The following is a 20,000-nucleotide window of genomic DNA, read 5'->3' as shown; positions in this document are numbered from 1 at the left end:
CCAGCTCGTTGCCTGTCATTTCTTTCATTGGCTTAGCACGGTGCGTGTTGAGAAATAGTAAGGCAGTAAATTGTGCATTTGGACCGACAGGCCTCGGTGACCATCCGCTCGGGTTACATACGGTTCGAGCACGGTAATGGCTCGTCCCGCTCAAGGACTGTCGAAGGTGTGAATTTCCCGGTAGCTTTCCCGCGTGGGTACTTAGGTATGTTGAAGTTTGGCAATTAACCCTACCCCACGCGGTCAAATTATTGGCGATTCATGGTCCTATAAGGGACCCGTGCCTTCCGGACTTAGCCAAGGGACACGACCTAAATTCCGGTGTGTTCGGTGGAGCCGACTCTACTGCTCCCCCTAGCAGTCGTGCTCACCACCGACACCTGGCCCCACAACAGTATATTAAACGTAAATGTACCTTGCCTCCACGCTATCTGGGTCGGCAATTTCGTTCTGATTGCACAAAGCTTAGTTGAGTTATGGTAAAAAAAAATATTTTTTGAATGTCTGGAATTAGGTCATGACATTAAAAATTAGGTCAAGGTCACAAATGTCAACCCCGCATAATTTCTATTCACATTATTGTTGTAACATTTCATTCCAAAAGTCCAAGTCGGCTCTGAGATACAGTTTGGAAATTTCAGAAATTAGGAGTGCACGAAGAAAATTTTTTTTATAAATGGTGGTTTAATACACCAAGGGCGTCTAAGAAACTGGGGTACCATTAAAATTGGGGGTACTAATTGTAGAAACAAACCCTACAATAGCTTCAGCGGGATAGGGAGAGGCTTAAATATGAGGAAATGGAAGAATGACAAAATAATAATAATAATAATAATATCAGATGTTTGTCACAAAGTGAAAATATGGAGATTAGTTTTTAACCTGAATAATTTGACATGAACATGTTAAGGCCGTGAGTTTTGTTAAGAGAAATGCATTACAGGTGTTTCTTACATCATTTAATTGCTGATGACATTGCTTTGTGCACTTCTTTAGATCCTTCCCCAACAAGTACTGGGATAAGTTTGTGAAACGGAAGGTAAGTTTATTGCATTTACTGTTTGCATGTCTTGACCTGTTCCTGTTCTCATCTGAACCCTTGGCTCATGATGCAGGAAACAGAGTTTAAATTGCATATCCCTACATGCTTTTCGTTGTTTAATCACCATCCATTTAATTCATGTAAAAAGTGCAGTGGTGTTTATCAATATAAGTGGTGTATGTCATATATGCACAGGATATATCTATTAAAAAAAAATTATTCTTGCAATGTCAATCGGATTGTTGAGCCAGGATGACTGTGCCCGATTTCCACCTTTATAAATCTGTCATTGTCTGATTTATTTTTGTATAAAGTCGAGCCTCATTGAAGAAGCAGGAAGGTGACCTTACAGGGAGAATAAAGGCGATGAACAGTGGTACAACAGGTGCAGCTAAAAACGAGACCTCATGAATGTGGTTCCAAATGTTGGAGAAAAGAGGAACAAAGGAATGGTGTTGAGCAATAAGTATGGATTTTGGGAGTTTAAGAAGTAAAAGTTGACGCTAAGATCATGTGTAGTTGAGGAACTGGGGGACGGGGGAAGGGTGTAGAGAGGGTGTAGGATTGAAAGAGTAAATCGGTCAAGACCAGCATAGAGGTTATTAAAAAATATATAGGGACAACAAACCCAGTTGTGATGGGAGAGCAGCAGGCCTTGTTCATCAGATTATTTGCGGGAGATGGCAATGATTTTGAGAGAATGACATTCCAAGGATCCAGGAGAGACAGGTATAACTCGAAAGAGCAATCAGATTGCAGACCCTTGCCAGAACTTGTTTTGAGTGGTGTATATTGTGTGGCGAATAAATGGAAGGATTTAGCAAATGAAAGGTCTAAATGGTCTCAAGAGCAAAGGTCCAAAGGCCTCTAAAATGCCGACGTCAGAAGGATTACAGGCTGACCCAACCCACCGAGTGTTATTTAATGGCACGACAGGGGCTCAAACTCAAGACCCTAAGCTCTTAAGCCAGCAGCAGGCTTGGTATGTAGTTGGCAGTTACTATTTTTGAACCTTTTTGTGAATGGTAGTAGATTTTAATGGCTCTTAGGTATATGGGAAGCAGATAAAGGAGAAGGACAGGCTACAGAGTGCAGGCACACAGAAGCAGAGTAAGATTTGAGCGCATCTTGTGGCAGCAAGATGCACAGTGCAGTGGGACTCACGGTTGAGGTGAGGGGGCATGCCACTTGATGCGTGGTTGGGGCAACAGGATGGATCACCAGCCAGAGAAGTGGGACGTGCCATCGAGACTAATCATCAGGATGGTGATACGGTGGGGTGGCAGGACTTGTGGTGGGGGTGACGGGACTTGTGGTGGAAGCGGCGGGACTTACGGAGGTGGGACTCACACCATGACTCGCAGTGGAAAGACTTGCGGTGGGGGTGGCATGAAGCATGGTGGGGTTGGTGTGAAGTGTGGTGAGGGCAGCATGAAATGCATTTGTAGCAGTGAGAATCTTGACGGAGTGATGTGAAATGCAGTTGTGGCAGTGAGATGCGCAGTGGGGATGGCCTCACTTGTGGTAGGGGTCGTGGGACTTACCGTGGGAGAGGTGGGACTCACAGTGAGGAAGACGGGACTCAACGTTGGGATGACGGGACTCAACGTTGGGATGACGGGACTCAACGTTGGGATGACGGGACTCAACGTTGGGATGACGGGACTCACGGTTGGGATGACGGGACTCACGGTTGGGATGACGGGACTCACGGTTGGGATGACGGGACTCACGGTTGGGATGACGGGACTTGCAGTTGGTGGGGGGTATGCCACTGGATGCATGATCAGGGCAGCGGGATGTGTTTCTGGGGAAGTGGGACATGTTGCCGTGACTTACCGCCTGGATGGCGATACTCATTGTGGGGGCGGCCGGACTCACGTTTGGGGCAGCGGCAGGACTCCTGGTGGTGGTGGAGGGACTGATAGTGTTGTGGAACGACTGGCGGGTCTCATGGTGGGGCTACAGCCAGGTAAACATTGGAGGAGCCATTGGCTATGAGCCAGCATTTGCTGCAAACGCGGGTTTGCTTCTGGACCCAAACAAGGACAGACCCCACCCACAACCATGTTGTTGGGAAAGGTGGTTTGAAACATGTTAGAATGTTGCACTGGAGGATAACAATTATGGGACAAGTGTTGCATGTTTGTGATCGATTCAGAAGAAGCTTTTGTGTTACAAAGTGTTTCGAAAGGGTAGTAGTGGGAGATGATGCACGTTAAAATGTCATTCAAAATAAGTTTTGAGTATAATTAAGAAGGAAATGGTTCTGTAAATAAGGAATAAAGAAAAGTACTGAAAATAGAAATTGATTTTAAAAAAAACAAAAGATCAACAGAACGAGTAACGTGGCAGAATGAGATGATGGGTTTTTTAAGGGGTTTTTTTAGGTCCTAATTTTAAATTTTATTTTATTTTTTCGCTTTTGGAGAACAAGAGTGAGAAGTGTGATAGAAGAAATGTGATTAGGAAAGACCTAATATGTGCTATTGAGAGCACATATTAATAAATAATATCAGTATTAATAAAGATATTCATTAATAATTAATAATAATAAAAGACATTCATTCATAATTAAATTTATAATATTAATAAAGAGCGAAGAGGAAGTAATGGAGAGAACAAAGAGAAGGTGGACACGCATTCTTGACCGAGACGAGACCTCAACAAACACAAACTTGGAAATAATACCTGACCATGTTTGTATGAATAAGAAGACAAGGGAAAAGATACACACTCTGCTTAACAGTACAGAGAACAAACAAGGATCTCACTTGAAGAGAATCTCACAAAGTTGAGAAACCCGTCTGTTCTCGTAAATAAACTGGAACTGGCACTGCCTTAATAAATATATTAATGCTTTTAACGTACGCAATCCCTTAGGTCCTCTGTAAACCTCCTGGTTAATTTGTTGGTTTACAGGATAAATCAGTTGGTTGCATGCTTGCTTTTCAAAGGTGTTGAATTTGCATTTGAACTTCCCCACACCCCCTGTTCTGCCTAAAGACACTATAAACATCGTGACGCTCTCTCTATCCACAGATTATGGACTCGAGAGATGTGACCAGAATACAGATCCCCTTCTGTTCTCATATATATTTTTGTACCCAAAATCTTGGGACCATGAACTTTGCAAATTTTGCAAAAATCACTGAAACATTAATTTTTTCATTTATGTCGATTTAGATGCAAATATAATTTCCATCTATTGTTTGTGATTATTTGTGAACTACAGTGATTTGTTTTCCGTGTTTTTACGATATTTTATGGAAGGTAGCGCAAGAATCATTTGGTGACAAAGACACATCAGGGAAAGCAAGGGAATACAATAGTCCATGAGGCCGACCACTTTGTCGGTACCAAATTAGTGCCCGGTTGTGTTTGGTATTATTGGAAAGCTTATGAACTCTATGTTGTGGAAATGCATGATAGCAAGCAAAACAGAGTAGCTGAAGCGTTTAATTAGCCAAATTCAAAATGACTGACGCTGAATTCCTGTTGTTTTTCAATATTTGAGAAATTTTAATCCACATGGCAGAATATGCATGTGTCGCTGCATATTTCATTACTATGATGTTATATACACTACTTGAAATAGATAAAGAAACTTGAAACTCTTTCAAAATGTAAAATCCAGCATTCCGCAAATACAAAAAGTGTCATAACTTTGGAAATAGTCCACATAAAGGAGTGATTTTGTTGTCTACATATATGTTTTCATATATATGAGGATTCCATAAAAAACCATACTTGATGTAATCAAACCCTTCCTTGTCATTCAGCAAAACAAGTGGAATACATCAAAATGAAAAAGCGATATTAGTGTCTTGTGTTATGTTTAAGAATATTTAGTATAGGTGTTAGTATTCAGTGGCTGATCCATCTATTGATGAAATTTGATACTCAATAGGTCTACCAAGACTCGGCCATCACTTGTCTGGTAATCTATACAGGGAATTCCTTACAGTTTGGAGTATAAGTGATGATTCACTCCATCGTTTTGAGTTGTGACCTTATCCCTGAACATTTTTAAAATATTGTACTGGTGGTAGATAGAAATAGATTATGTGTTTTTCTAACATATCTAATCATATTATAGCATATATTCAAAATCCTCCATTCCTTAGTCTGTCTGTAGGCTTGAAATGCAAAAATCTGTACTGTTGCAATGCACCTTTTTGCTTCATGTAGTAATTTGAGACTGCACTCATGCAATAAGTTGTGTTTGTTTTCATTATAACAAATGATTGTTGTTGCTTTATTTCAGGTATCCCAATCAAGCATAAAGAATAATAGCCATGCAATACTCTAATAGACCACTTTTCAAACAGATTCGCCCCCAAGCAAAAGATCTAAACCTTTTTGTGTTATCCATTATCCAGAGGAAGATTCCCAAGCTCCGCTCACTTCACCAAAAGATGTTTCATCATGGCAGACATTGCTAAATGCTGCATGTGTACGTCAGCATGCCCCATTGCTGGAGAAAGTTCAAAATCTATCAGAAGGACAGGTGCCTGACATAGTTTACCATAGACAGTGTCGGTCACGCTTTACATTGAAACGCGACCTTCAGCTCTTAGAAAAACATCGAGAAAGGCGTGATGATGGTGAAACCACAGTATTTGGTAGCAGTAAACATCTTCCCAGGTCAAAGCCTTCAACAGCAAGGGTTTACGAAACAAAATGCATATTCTGTGAAAGAGAAAAGTATAAAAAAACATCAAGAACAAGAGAATCAATTGTACAGTGCACAGAGCTGCGATGCGATAAGAGAATACGGGAGTGCGCAATGCAAAAGAGCGACCCGAAGATCTTAGCAGTTGCGTCAAGAGACTAAGTTGCCCACTGAGGCACATTACCACCACTCATGTTACCGCATGTACACTAATAAAAGCGGTGAAACTGCAACAACTGATGTGTCTCCTGATGCCGAAGAAGACTGCCTGTACAACGAGGCTGAAAGCCATGCGAACGAATCGCTCTACACATTTATCCGTGATGATTTATTCACGAAACCTCGTGTATTAAAGATGATTGATCTCACAGCAATCGTCGTTGAGGTGATGTCAAACACAGGGATCACCATGACCAAAGAATCCACCAAGAAGCATATTCGACAAAATATTGAAAAGGAATTTGCAGATACTTTACATTTCTGTAAAGATGATAAAGGGAAAACACTCGTATTCCCTCACACTCTCACAATCTACGAACTTGTGAAAGAGAACCAGAAGCTCAAGGACGAGATAGAAACCGTTACAGCAGTAACATCTGGTGATTCTTCTGTCATTATCAAAGCTGGCCAAATAATTCGATCTTCCATAAAAGAGATCTGCCAGGATCAAGTGTGGCCTTTCACGCCCGCTTTGGTGAACTGGAGTGGCTTCCGATTTCCAGAACTTCTGCAAATCTTCATAACGTGTGTCCTTTCAGGTGAACCAAGCTATCACAGTGCCTCGCAGAAAATTCAACTGTTAGTGGATTCATATGGCCAAGATCTGGTCTACAGTGTCACCAGTAGTCGTGTGAAACCACCAAAGCACATCTTGCTATCAAATGCAGTGAAAACACTGACAGGAAACTCGGAAATCATCGAGATAATGAACAACTAGGGCATGGAGTTGCATATACTGTTCTCGAGGAAAACGACACTGCCTTGAGCCTTCAGAAAATAGCCTCATCCTCAGATGATTTTGTCCCACTTCATGATTGTGTTGACCCCTACATATATTCCACTCTCGTTTGGGACAATATAGATTTCCTCAAGGAAACTGCAACAGGAGCAGGAACAAGCCACAGGGTCAATGGCATCATTGTCCAACAAATGGTGTATGGTCCTAAGCTGGAATCGGCACGACCTGTAATAGAAAAGAAAAAGCAACATTCCATCAAAAATGAAGAACAACAGCTTCCAATTTATAACACTGGGAAAAGAGAAGGACCTGGAAGCAAAACAGTTGCTGAAGAATACCACGCTCTTCCTCAAAAATCCATCCACAGAAAGGACTTCATCTGGATTCTTCTACGGCAAATGCACCCGGAAAACCAAATTATTCCAGGATGGACAGGAATCAACATCATTATGAGACAGGACCAGACAGTTCATCAGCACAACATAGGCTATCTTAACCCAATCAATTTTCCAGCAACCAGCATGGCAACAGCAGCTGAGATTTTGAACAGGTCAATGAAGGTAAAAGAAAGCCTACATCTTCAAGAGGAGGAGGAGATTGGGACCATACTCTGTGCAGAGCATTGGTGCTGCTTAAGCAGTCTCCTTGGCTATTGGGCACAACCTTGGACGGGTCGCCGCTCCGACACAGTATACCAGCATGCTGGCACTCATTTTGCCGACCTCGGAAGGATGACAGGCCGAGTTAACCCCACCTAGTATTAATTCAACAGCTGAACGGGATTTGAACTCAGGACCCTAGGATCCAAAGCCCGCTACCCTAACCATTAAGCCAACACCAGGCATATCTTCAAGAGGTTGTACTGGTATTCGACCAGGCCTTTTATTCCAAAGTGGCAGAAGTTCTATGGAAACACAGATGTCAATATCCCGGAGTAATTCTTCGCCTCGGCTCTTTTCATATGGTCTGCAACTTTCTGGGAATACTTGGAAAATGTTTTGAGGATGCAGGCCTGCGTGACCTTTGCATTGAGGCAGGGATAGTGGCAGAGGGGTCTGTAATGAGTGTCATGGCAGGCAGACAGTACAACAGGTCTCTCCGAACGCACAAATACATATATCAGGCCCTTTTCAGATTGCTATGGGTGGGATTTCTGCTATGGCTGAAGGAACAACAACCTATACAGATGAACCAGATCAATCAGTTATTGGAATTACTGAGTGATCTTCTGGACACTTCTCATCAAAGTTCCAAATATGAAGAGACGCTGAACCATGAATTGTTCTTGCAGATGCTGGAACACTGAGAAATATTGTGAACATCTACGGCACACCAATGGACCTCTTTCAGCATCATGGATGTCATACTTTGACATGGTTGGGGGAGTATTGCTGGCCCTAATTCGCTCTTCCAGAGAAGGTGATTGGAATTTGCACATGGCTGCAGTTCGTGGCATGATTGTCTCGTGCTTCGCCTATGACCGACAGAATTATGCCCGGTACCTTCCAGTATACTACGCTGAAATGTCCCAGCTCAGAAATGACCATCCAGAAGTGCTTCAACACTTCCTTGAAGGAGAGTTTTCTGTCCAACTCGGAGAAAAGAACCCCGTTGCTAAGATACCCTTGGACCAGACAATTGAAGAGAGCCAATCGTGACACAAAAGTTGCGGGAGGAGTGCGCAAGTATAGTCTCAAACCTGGTGCAGTGAGTCTGTTCTTCCTGACAGCAGAATACTGGTCATCCTTCTTGCGTCATCTCCGAGACGTGTTAGTCTCAGGCAAATCTGATCATGGACATGTAGAGTTACAGAACAGCAGAATTAAAAAGGATAAACTCGCTGTCAATGCTGTTGTAGAAACCCTGCAAAACTGGGTTAATCCCTTTGAAGAAAATCAACAAGAACTAGTCAGTCTGTCTACAGCTGCTGCTGCAACAAGGCAGATTGCCACACAGTTGCTAGAAGCAGAAAAGCGTGGTGAGGCAGCTTATCAGAGCTTTAAGTCTGAAAGACTCGAATCAAGTCCACCAGTCGTGAAATTTCATGATCCATTGCCTAAACTGAGGCTCAAGACCTTTTCAGATATGACCAAGAAGGAGAAGAAAGTTTCTTCAAATGGAAAAGAAATGATTCTGAAAGCAGACCGAAAGTTGTTTGGGCAAATGGTACTCATTGCACAAACAAGAAAGAACCTGGATATGAAAGATGTCCTGGCACATCCCCTAGGTCTGCTGCCATGGTCTCTAGCCTGTGAAGATGGGAGTATCAGGAAGACAAACAAAGCTGTGTTGGCCAGAGCATTACAAAAAAGATGCACAAACAGAAAACATTCCCACACCATCAGCCACGATTATTGATGGCATGGCTTTGGTTCAAAAGATGAAGGGGGACCAGAAAACATTTGGAGACATTGCAAACACCTTGCTTCTTTCTGCAATTTGAGAAGGTGCACACAGTACTGGGATTGACATCATGTTTGATGTGTATCAACCACACAGCATAAAACACCACGAAAGAGCGAGACGAAGCAAGAATCCAGGCATACAGTTCAAGAATATAACTTCCCAACAAACTGTCCGTCAGTGGAGAAGTTACCTGCAGAGTAGTGACAACAAGACTGAACTCATTGAATTTCTTTTTCAGGAATGGCAACAACCACATTCAAGGTCATTATTGCAGTGAAAGCATATGTTTGTAACCTCAAAGGAGAAGTGCATCAAAATTACTGACTCAGCAGTTGAAGATGTACCGGAGCTTTGCTGCCAGCAAGAAGAAGCAGACACGAGGGTACTGCTTCATGGAAAACACGCAAGTGACACCGGAAGTGCAGCTGTAATCTTTGTGGCGGACGACACAGATGTCTTCCTTTTGAGCATGGCGTTCTGTACACAAATTACTGCTCCTCTTTATCAGAAATGTGGGACTAAAACTCGCACACATTACATAGACATCACAGCTGTTGTCAACATGAATGGATCTGATGTCTTAGAGGCAGTTATTGGATTGCACGCTTTCACTGGTTGCGACTCCGTCAGTGCCTTCGCAGATTGTGGAAAAATGAAAGCATTCAAACTGGTCAAAGCAAATCAGAAATTCCAGAGTCTCTTTCAGGAGCTTGGCCAACAGTGGAGTCTTTCGTCTTCTCTTCAAGCTCGATTGGAACGTTTTGTTTGTGCCATGTATGATGCTACATCTGGAGATGCTTCAGTCAACGAGTTTCGGTACAAACTATTTTGTGCAAAGAAAGGTGAGAAAGAGTCCTACCAGTTACCGCCATGTGCAGATTGTCTTGGAAAACATGCACGGCGAGCAAATTAATTATCAAACCACAATTTGCAGACAGAGTTTGATGAACGATCCCATGACGCCCAATCCTGCAGGCTATGGCTGGAAATTCGTTGGCGATGGTGATGACAGACACTTAGTCGTAGACTGGATGGATGGTGCACCGGCCCCCGACGCTATTCTTGAGATGCTGTCCTGCAAATGTCGGAAGTCCTGTCGAGTTCCTCAATGTCCCTGTGCTGCAAATGGATTGAAGTGTTCTGACATTTGTAGTTTGAGCCCATGTGAAAACCAACCAATGAACGACGGTACAGACAGCGAAATGGAGTTGAGCAGTGAAGACGATTATGAAACTGAAGACTATTAGTTCAAATATTCCAAGATTGTGTACTTTCATTATTGTGTTTGAATAACAATAATAATGTGTTTGTCTTATAACATGCCTTATATTTTATTTCTGTGTTGCTGTTACAGCTGCGACATTTGAAATCTGGACCAAATGATCAACTCGATGTCGAAAGCACATAATTACATATTTTCTATGATAGAATTTGTTTCCTATATATGTAAGGTGTCATTTATTGACAAGGTTCAAATTATTTTAAGATGTATTCGAGGTACTGTTATTATATTGCCTGAGTTGAAGTTTCTAATGTCGTTCTACATGTTGGAAGACACATTTTTTCTAAGTGAAGAAAAACATTTGTTTCGCATCAAGGGGTCCGCAGTATTTCATGTCGGGTGTCTGTGAGTGTTTTTATTTTCTTCTTATGTTTATACGACTATAAACTGTACTCCATGAGCTTTCTTTTGATATATAGATTATACACATTAAAGTATATTAACAGTATAAAACACTCCCAACTCAAATCCATGGTGTATAAAAATTATCGAAAATCTTCGATTTTGTGCAAGAGGGGGTCGCGTATAAACAGTGCCATTACATGATATAAGCTACCGATATTTCCTTGCTATCAAGTGATTTTGATACCCCAGGGGACCCATCTTTACAAAAAACTTGACAAGAACAGGGCACTTTGTTTGGTACTAATGACCAAAATTTTGGGCTCAGCCTTAATGAACTACAAATGTTTATGCAGAGTTATGCCGAGATTGAGTTGGAATGTGTTTATACACAGGTGATGGACAAATACGGTGATTTTTACGGAAGAGATCGCATCAGTGAACTCCTAGGCTTGGACATGGCAGCACTTGATTTCAGCAGTCAACGACGTTGCAAGCCCCAGAATGATGGCTTTGTTCCAACTCTGTGAGTGAAGGGTCCATGTCTGATTTTTTTTCAACTTTGTGCATTAGTTAATGATTTACACCACTTAATTAATGATTCAAGATATCAAATTGACTAATGATAGGCTGAGCACAGCAATAAACTTGTCAGCATTTATTACTTGTGAAATTGAAGATTCACAAGTATATTGGTTGGTTTGGTGTGTTATTCTCTGTCTGTCTGTGTGCCCAGGTATAGCAATCACCTACAGGTCAAATTTGCATGATGATCTTCACAAAACTTAACCACCTGGTAGAAGTAGTAACAAGCTAGAAGTTTATTGTTTTTGAGGTCAATAGGTCAAAGGTCCTGAAGACATTTATATGCTTTAAACCCCTTGACCCTTACACCTTGAGACACATTATACCACTTTGGATCCTAACTACTATTGGAAAATACTCTTTAGATCTTTAGACCCTTCTAGACCCTGATAGAACCCTATAGACGTTTGGACAAATTAGACCCTTTTCATCTGTAAACCCATTGGACCCCTTTAGACGCACACCACACAAACATCTATAGAGTCTTTTTGCAATTTTCAGACAATACTTTTTTCTGCAAGTAATGCGCAATCTTCCCCCACCCAGAGGTTGGGTACTCTGCTAGGTTGTACAGAAATTGCATATTGGGTCACTAAGATGGTTCACCAATAAAAACCTAGAAGTGTATTGCTTTTTTAGGTCAAAGGTCAAGGTCACATAAAATCATCAATTTTCCTCCAATTGACAAAGTTTTAACAGGATTTCCATATCTGGGTCACTAAAGCCTATTGGTTGAGGTCAAAAAGTCAAAGCTCAAGGTCACAAAATTATCAATTCTCATCCTATCAACTTGAAATTTGAACAGGATATTGCATATTGCATCAGCCCTGATTCATCAAAAATCAGAACGATCAATTTAGCCTTTTTGACATGTCAATAGTTTCCATGACAACAATTTCACCCCGTTATAATAAAATGGACCCTTTTGTGAATTTATTATTGCCATACCTCAGTCATTTTTCAAGATATCAAACTGAAACTTTCACAGCTTATTTGTATACAGTATATGTGTAGTATAAGTGAGGGAAATTTGGTCAAACTTAGCAAAAGGTCAAGGCCATCCGAAACAAAACTCATGTAAAACACTTCATCGGTCAAATTTTTCAAATTACCAAATTGCTGTTTCCATTGAAATTATTATTTATTTGGATTTCACAAGTATCGTGCTGTACACGACATCTATCTTCTTTGTCTGTTTGTTGGCAAAATAACTGTGGGCAATGAGGGTAGGTAGAATTGTCAAATTTGGCATACTACTTTATATTGTGAATGTCTCAGATGAGTTCAACTTTGAGTTCACTAGGGAAAATATAAAATTTAATTTAGTACAGGACGATAATCACTCACACATTTAGTACAGGACTATATAGTTTCCTGTACTCGTATGCCAGTGCGTGAGTATATGATGATCATGTCTGTGTACAATATGAACCTCTGTGCCAAACGCACAGACATGTTGTTCTCAATACTCATTTTCTATGTAGAGACAGGAAGCACATCGAAAGAGTAACCAGGCACAAAGAGCTCAAGAGACTACAGTTGAAAAAAAAAAATTGAGAGGGAGAGGCAACCTTCACAGGTCAGGCAATCTCTATTCAGATCAACAGCAGCCATGACCAAGGAGCAGAAACAGCTGAAGCTAACCAGGGATAGAAAGTCCAAATCCAGAGTAAATGGAACTGAAGAGCAATAAGTTATAGTTTTTTTAAGAAAGGTTCCAATTAGGCTTCACAAATATTAATATACATCTTAACTTGGGCATTGTCTCGCCAATCCTCAGGGTAGACGGGAAGGGAACAGGACAAAACATATTTTGCACACATGACCTGACCCTGGGTACCTCAAGCACGTATGCAAAATATGAGGGCAAATTGGCCAAGCAGTTCTTGATCTTGAAGGCAAAGGGCATTCATCGTAAAATCAAGCATTTATACCGAAAACCACAAGTTCGACTTATGCATTAGAAACGAAAAGTGTAAATTGCGACAAAATAATGAACAGAATGGAATAAATGTTCAATCTCTACATATCGGATCATGCAGCAGAGAGTTATTTCACTTCCAAAATGTTTGTTTTAGCACAGATCAAGTAAAAACAACCACAACTTCTTAGAAGAGAAACATCACGGCACGAATCAACACCTCCTCGAGTGAATTCTAGTTGTTGTTTTTTTCTTATTTTTGCATGTTAGGGTAATTACTCTTGAGGGTCATAAAGAAATAATGCAGTTAAACGTATACCTGCAGGGAGTCATTATTACATTATTTTTATGGGGGAATATAGTTTTGCTGGGATAGAACACAATATTGGTCACATGGAGCAAATACCTACTTCCTGCCTTTGACTTTACTTGCATTTCCTTTGCAATGGAAATTTTCAACTCGAGCTCCAAAGTTAGGGAAATATCATGCCATCTCACTCTCACTCAGACATCGCAAGCCAGAATTTAAGGAGCACCATGAGATTTGTGGGCCTGTTACACATTTATCATGATTTTAATAACTCATCTATGTGGTTTTTAAGGTTAGCAACGGCCATCGATTTAACACCCCTCCCCGACTCCCCACCCCACTCTCCATCTCCGTGAGTTTCACTTCCACACACATTTATTAAATAACTTGACTTTTCCAATGACGAGTAGCCTGGGGTGACATTTTGAAATTGACATTGCAAACAGGGGAGATTTGATGACCTTTGCACATCAGTTTTTCATAAGCTTTCTGCTCCTCCTCAATCAGCTACCTGCCTGTTCGTGTTATTGCTGCTGTTGGTAATATTTTTCTGTTTTTTTTTTTCTTCAGCCTCAATTCCATCGACATCAAGTACCAAGTTTGGAAGCTTGGGGTCATGCTCACTGACAATGTAAGTGCAGTCTGTGCTTATCAAACTATCAGCAATAGACTTACGAAAGTGAATTAGCTATCTTTTATGTGGCGAATTGTGTCACGGCCTTGATTTATTTCAATCTAGACGAGTGTCGTTATGTGAATACATTTCAATCCAACTGTGCAAGTACATTATACATTGTTACAGTTGTGGGGGGGGGGGGTTAATTACTCATGAGGGTCATAAAGAAACAATGCAGTTAAAGGTAAACGGGAATATAGCATTATGTAGAGTAGCTTGGTCCGTGAATGTGTAGGAGGCATCGCGATGTGATTAAGTAGGGAACCTGTGAGCTTAAGTGTTATGTGTCATGACACGAGGGGGTGGTGTCGTGCTGATTAGCTTAGGGAGTAAGAATAAGTTCCCCAGTATGTAATTGCCCCTCTATGACTTTTCCCTATGTCTTTATAACCAAAACCATGAGGAGGAACAAGCAGGCATGCTGAGCAGGCAGAAGCCCTGCCTTCCCAGGTTTCGTGCGAGCAGGCACTCCCATGAGGCGGAGGATATAGGTGTGATCAAGAGGAAGGTTGGTTGCACATTGTGGGAAGCTTCCAACTACTATATAAGACGAGAGATCAGCAGAGCGCACACACGAGGTCAGTGTAAGGAATGCACGAGGCAGAGTTGATTCAGAAGAGAATCAGAGGTGGAAACTCAGGGCTTGTGCATTTTTGGACAACCATGATCAGAGCGGAGGCACGAGGCGCATTTTGAGAGGCGAGAGGGAGAGAGTGCATGAGAGAGGAGGCAGGAGTACAGGGTGAGCGCACACACAAATCAAGACGCTGGCCTTTGGCTCTTGGTTGAGTCGTGAGAAACGGACATAAGTATGTCATAAGCAGTTGCACTGAGGCTCTGAGCCTTAGTGTTGAGTGCCACTCACGGATTGCCTGGCGTAATTTTGTCCTGCTACGAGAGAAGCGCTATTTTAGCACGCGTATGCACGTGCCGGTGGAAACGCCTTGATTCCGAGTTTCACAGGGAACAGGTCTGGGCCAAGCCAAGTACAAGAATAGTTGAAAGGAAGGGTTCTTCCTTCCCCCCCCCCCCCTGTTGTCTGTATTTGAGTTTGTGTGAGGAGGTGGTCTCAACTGTAGGATTTATATATTTCATATTATCATTTCCGTTTGAATTATCATTTCCTCCTCTCTCTGTCTGTCACGCTCATTACATTCATCATCCACTCCAGGGCTGTGGTTTGCTAGTTGTCATTCCTGGAAGTGGGGTTTTCGCCTGCTCGGAAATGTCTGGCTCGGTTGTTGTTTTATGGATGTGATCCGTTTTTATCACCGGTCTTGAAAATGCAAAAACATAGGAGGTCACATGGGGCAATCACATACTGGGAAAAGTTATCCTTAAACCCTATCTAATTTAACACAGCACCACCCTCTGTGTGATGACACGTAACACTTAAGCTCACAGTTTCCCCACTTAATTTATATCGAGATGTCTCTGACCTGTCCACGGACCATGCTACCTCCCTTTTCTATAAAATTCAATTCTTCCATCTACCCCACAAACATAACAGTATTAATATAGTACACACACACACCACCACCACCACCACCACCACCACCACCACCATGAACACTCGATGAAATACAACATGTTCATTTACAAGAATTCACGACTCATGTTGGAGCATGTAGATAAATCGCATGGAGGACAATGATACTTACATATTCATGTATTTTTCCATTAATTGGAAAGAAAATAGAAAAATCGACTGGATTTAGGATTTGCAGCCTGGACTCCATCATCATTGTAGCAATGGGTTTAGATGGAAGTACGATTCACACCAATGTAATAGTTTGAATCACAAAAGTAAAACAGCTCATTGGTTGTTCTGGTTTCCACTTAATGAAAAATGCGTTTGTTCCTTCCCATTCAGTCATTCCTTTACCTCGCCTGGTACATGACGATGTCCATTCTGGGAAACTATAACAACTTCTTCTTCGCTGCTCATCTCCTTGACATCGCCATGGGATTCAAAACCTTGAGGACAATCCTCTCTTCTGTTACACACAATGGAAAGCAGGTAGTCCAGATGTTGCATTAATGGATGTATTCTGAGTACCAGACATAATCTCAGCTCATTGTGTAAGAAGTTGTGATTTCATTCACACTGAATGATGAGATTTGATTATATTTTAAAAGCTATTTCTGAGATTGTTTGTTTCAGACTAATCAGGTTGAAACAATGTATGCAATCGTCATATCTCAGAAACTGTACATTCAGTCCATCCCAGGTAGTATTTGAAGAAGAAGACACTCTGTGTTTACTTTTCACAATTCACAGTTTGTTATCTCTGCCACTGACGGTGTACGGAGGTTATGTTTTCATGCCTATCTGTCTGTTTGTTTGTTTGTTTGGCTGTCTATGGACAGGTCATCTCAAAAAGTTGTGGATGCATTCAGACGAAATTTGGTGGATGATTTGGGTTTGTAACAAGGCCAAAACGATTAGATTTTGTTGAAGATCCGGATCTGGACCCGGATAGGAGAATTTTTTAAGTGATTCTTCACCATTGAAAGATAGAGCTAACAACGATATATAGGACAATATCTCAAAAAGTTGTGGACAGATTCTGACAAAACTTGGTGGATATGTTGGGTGTATGACAGGGAAGAAGTGATTAGATTTTCATGAAGATCCGGATACAATAATTTTAAAATTTTTATAAGTGATTCTTCACCATTGAGAAATTGGGCCAAAAACGACGTCCACAGCATGATATTTCAAAAAGTTGTGGACGAGTCATGACAAAACAAGGTGGATGAGTTGGCTAGATGACAAGAACAAATCAATTAGATTTTGGTTCAGGTCAGCAGATCCAGACTATCAGTGAGATACAAATCATAAACTGTTCAGCCAGGTGGAGGTATGCACTCCACTGAGTGCCATTCTTGGTTGATCTGTGATTGTGTGCTCCAAACATCAAAGATATTTTCTCATCGATGTCTTATGGTTTGCATTAATTTTACCTGCATTGCTATACCTGTATCTACTATGAATGGATGAGGTAGGGTGTGTGTGTGTGTGTGTGTGTGTGTGTGTGTGTGTGTGTGTGTGTGTGTGTGTGTGTGTGTGTGTGTGTGTGTGTGTGTGTGTGTGTGTGTGTGTGTGTGTGTGTGTGTGATGGTTTCTGTCTATTAATTGCGTACGTCAATTCATTAATTTCGCACTATTGGAATGTACCTTTTGACCCTTTAGTCTGCTGAGATCCCTTCAGAGTTTGAAGACCCTTAAAGACCCCAAAGGTCCCCAAAGATCCCAAAACCTGGAAGACCCCTCAGACCCCCAAAGTTCCCAAAGACCAGGAAGACCCAAACGAACCCTAAGACCCAAAAGCCCCCGAAAACCCAAAAGTTCCTGAGGACCCAAAGTTCCCAAAAATTCCCGAGGACCCAAAGGTCCCAAAAAGTCCTTGAGGACCCAAAGGTCCCAAAAAGTCCTTGAGGACCCAAAAGGCCCCGAACACTGTAGATCCAGCAGACCCTTTAATACTAGACTATACTACAAAAAAATCCGTGAGAATTCCCGTTTTAAACGTACATGTGAAGGTTACATAAAGCAGCTTAATATATTCTTCTACCACGGCATGACATTCATTCTAATTACAAAAACAATGATAACATTGCAACAAAGCAGATATTGATTAACACGAATACCATTTACAACAATAATAAGAATAGTAGTATCATGTGGCAATAATAATAACAACAAACATATTGTTGTGGTTTCCCGCCGGCGCGTCGCCACGAGCACGACCCTCAATGAAGCAGTGGGGCCGTCTCGGCTCGATCGCCCGGAATTTACAGATCGCCAGCCCAGGTAAGCCCGGGTCAACGGGTCCTGGTTATTTTGGACCGAAATATGCCAATGGGGAGATCACATGGGGTAGGGTTAATTGCCACCTTCAACTTTCCTAAGTACCCACGTGATCCAGCTACCGGGGTACTTCACCCTCGGTGGAACTCGTACGGAAACGAGCCGCTTAAGCGGCCCGTTCCGTGTGCGTAGCCGAGCGGTGATATCGCCGAATTCCGCCAGCCTGATTATTTTAGGACCCTGGCAATGGTCCACTAATCCCTCACACGCAACATGCTCAGTCAATGAAAGAATCGACACGACGAGCTGAAAACATTTAACTATTGGGGTTTATTTATACAGTAATCGGGGAACTAGGGAAGCACGCAAGAGCAGAACGAAACCGAATACAACAAATGCAATGCAATCATTTACAGCACACAAAGCACTTAAAAGTTCTCGACTTGTTGGATGGGCCCACAAACACACCCAAGAAATGGTGGCTGATGTCTTTAATACGGACTTCAGCTCGGAGGAACAGACGAGCTGAAACCCAGAACCTATCTCAAACCTCTCCACCTTGTGTGGTCTTCAAGCTGTTCAGACCCGGGCTCCAGCTAGAGCAAGCCGGATCCAATTGCCGTGAGCCGCGATCCTTCCCGAGCTCCAGCGAATCCCCTCGCGCTTCTGAACACGTGCTGGTGAGACGAGGCGCCGATCCTTCCCGTCGATGCGTCGCTTCCTCGAAGAACCACCTCCAAGATGAGGCCAATGAGTCGCACCAAGCCGGGAACCAAGCGGAGAACAAAGAGCTCCACGAGCCAAGAAGAGCCAGCTGAAACAGGCCACGAAGCAGAGCAACAGGCTCGAACCAGCTTGAGCACCCTTGAACCAGACCGACACTCCTCGATCACCAGGCCGAAAAAGAACCACAACAACCCGACCAGCTCCTCCGATGAACAACCAGCCAACAAGCTCGAGCCGAGCAACCAGCTCAACTCTCTTCCGATCCACCAGGCACAAAAAGCGAACCACCTCTCTGAACAAAGCAAGAATCCTAACCCCAACCTGAGCCAAGCAGAGGATCTCTTCCTTATCCCTCTCGGCCCCTCCTCCGCTCACGGCGTGACTCATCCCCTCGTGCCCGCACAACCGCGGGTGGGAGGGAGTTGTTTACGTCATGAATCACGGGATGGGAGGGAGCTTCTTCCTCTTTGCAGAGGAGGGGGGAGGGTCGTTTCCATTGTGTTGTGATCGCTCCCAAACTATAAAATTAAATCACAGCGCATTTAATCGATTTCTGTCCATTAAACAATGGAAGGTGAGCTATCTATGGAACATGCACTTATCGACATAACTGAGCGAAAGGAACCTGTATGTTGAGTGCGATCGATTTCCAAATTCGTAACAATATATAATCCCCGCCTTGGCCCCAAGCACATCTGGACTCAAAAGGCAAGCTGATGCTCAAGCAGTACACAGCAGGTGAGTACACAACAAGACAGTGAAGACCAATGAGAATTTGGTCCATAGGACCAACGGGCCCACTAGTTTCCTAAGTTTATTTCCAACTCACCTTACTTAAGGGCATGTTTTACGAGCATTGCATCACTCTTAACTCCATCAGGAAATCACAGAACCTCTGATTAAATCATCAATTGTAAAAGGAAATGGGAATGGCTGCACGAATTCATCACTTGTGACAACACTCTGACTTGTACGCTCTTCCATCACTGGTCTCCAGCTCTATGTCACGGTCGTGCTGTTATCTCTTCTATAATTTTGATCGATTATATTTAAGCTGCTGAGATGCTATTCAGGCTATTCTGGTTAATCATACTGTTAGACATGTCTTAGAGATGCTATTCATGCAGAGCCAATGAGTGCTATCGATTTTGTAACGTCAAAATACATAACAATTAATTCACAAAGCATTGAGAAGGTGATTGAAAAAAATGGTAGAAGCTTTTTCTTGGAAAAACATTTTTTGCAAAAACAAAATTAGTCCAT

The 20,000-nt window shown here is 42.2% G+C and overlaps 1 protein-coding gene across 2 annotated transcripts in view; it reads left to right on the top strand.

The window, feature by feature from the left end:
* Positions 1-20,000, top strand: part of LOC147022834 (ryanodine receptor 2-like) — a 717,656-nt gene that overhangs the window by 643,837 nt on the left and 53,819 nt on the right. For both annotated transcript variants that reach the window (XM_085887705.1, XM_085887704.1), the window contains exons 95-98: positions 997-1,039; positions 11,101-11,231; positions 14,092-14,152; positions 16,071-16,217. In XM_085887705.1, coding sequence (XP_085743831.1) covers positions 997-1,039; positions 11,101-11,231; positions 14,092-14,152; positions 16,071-16,217 — 382 coding nt within the window. The remainder of the gene's footprint in view (positions 1-996; positions 1,040-11,100; positions 11,232-14,091; positions 14,153-16,070; positions 16,218-20,000) is intronic.

This window comes from Eptatretus burgeri, chromosome 7, assembly GCF_056783735.1.
Source record: "Eptatretus burgeri isolate ZD-2024b chromosome 7, Ebu_testis_v1, whole genome shotgun sequence".
Classification (NCBI taxonomy): domain Eukaryota; kingdom Metazoa; phylum Chordata; class Myxini; order Myxiniformes; family Myxinidae; genus Eptatretus; species Eptatretus burgeri.
Note: the sequence above shows the minus strand (reverse complement) of the source record. Positions and strands in the feature narration are given on the sequence as shown.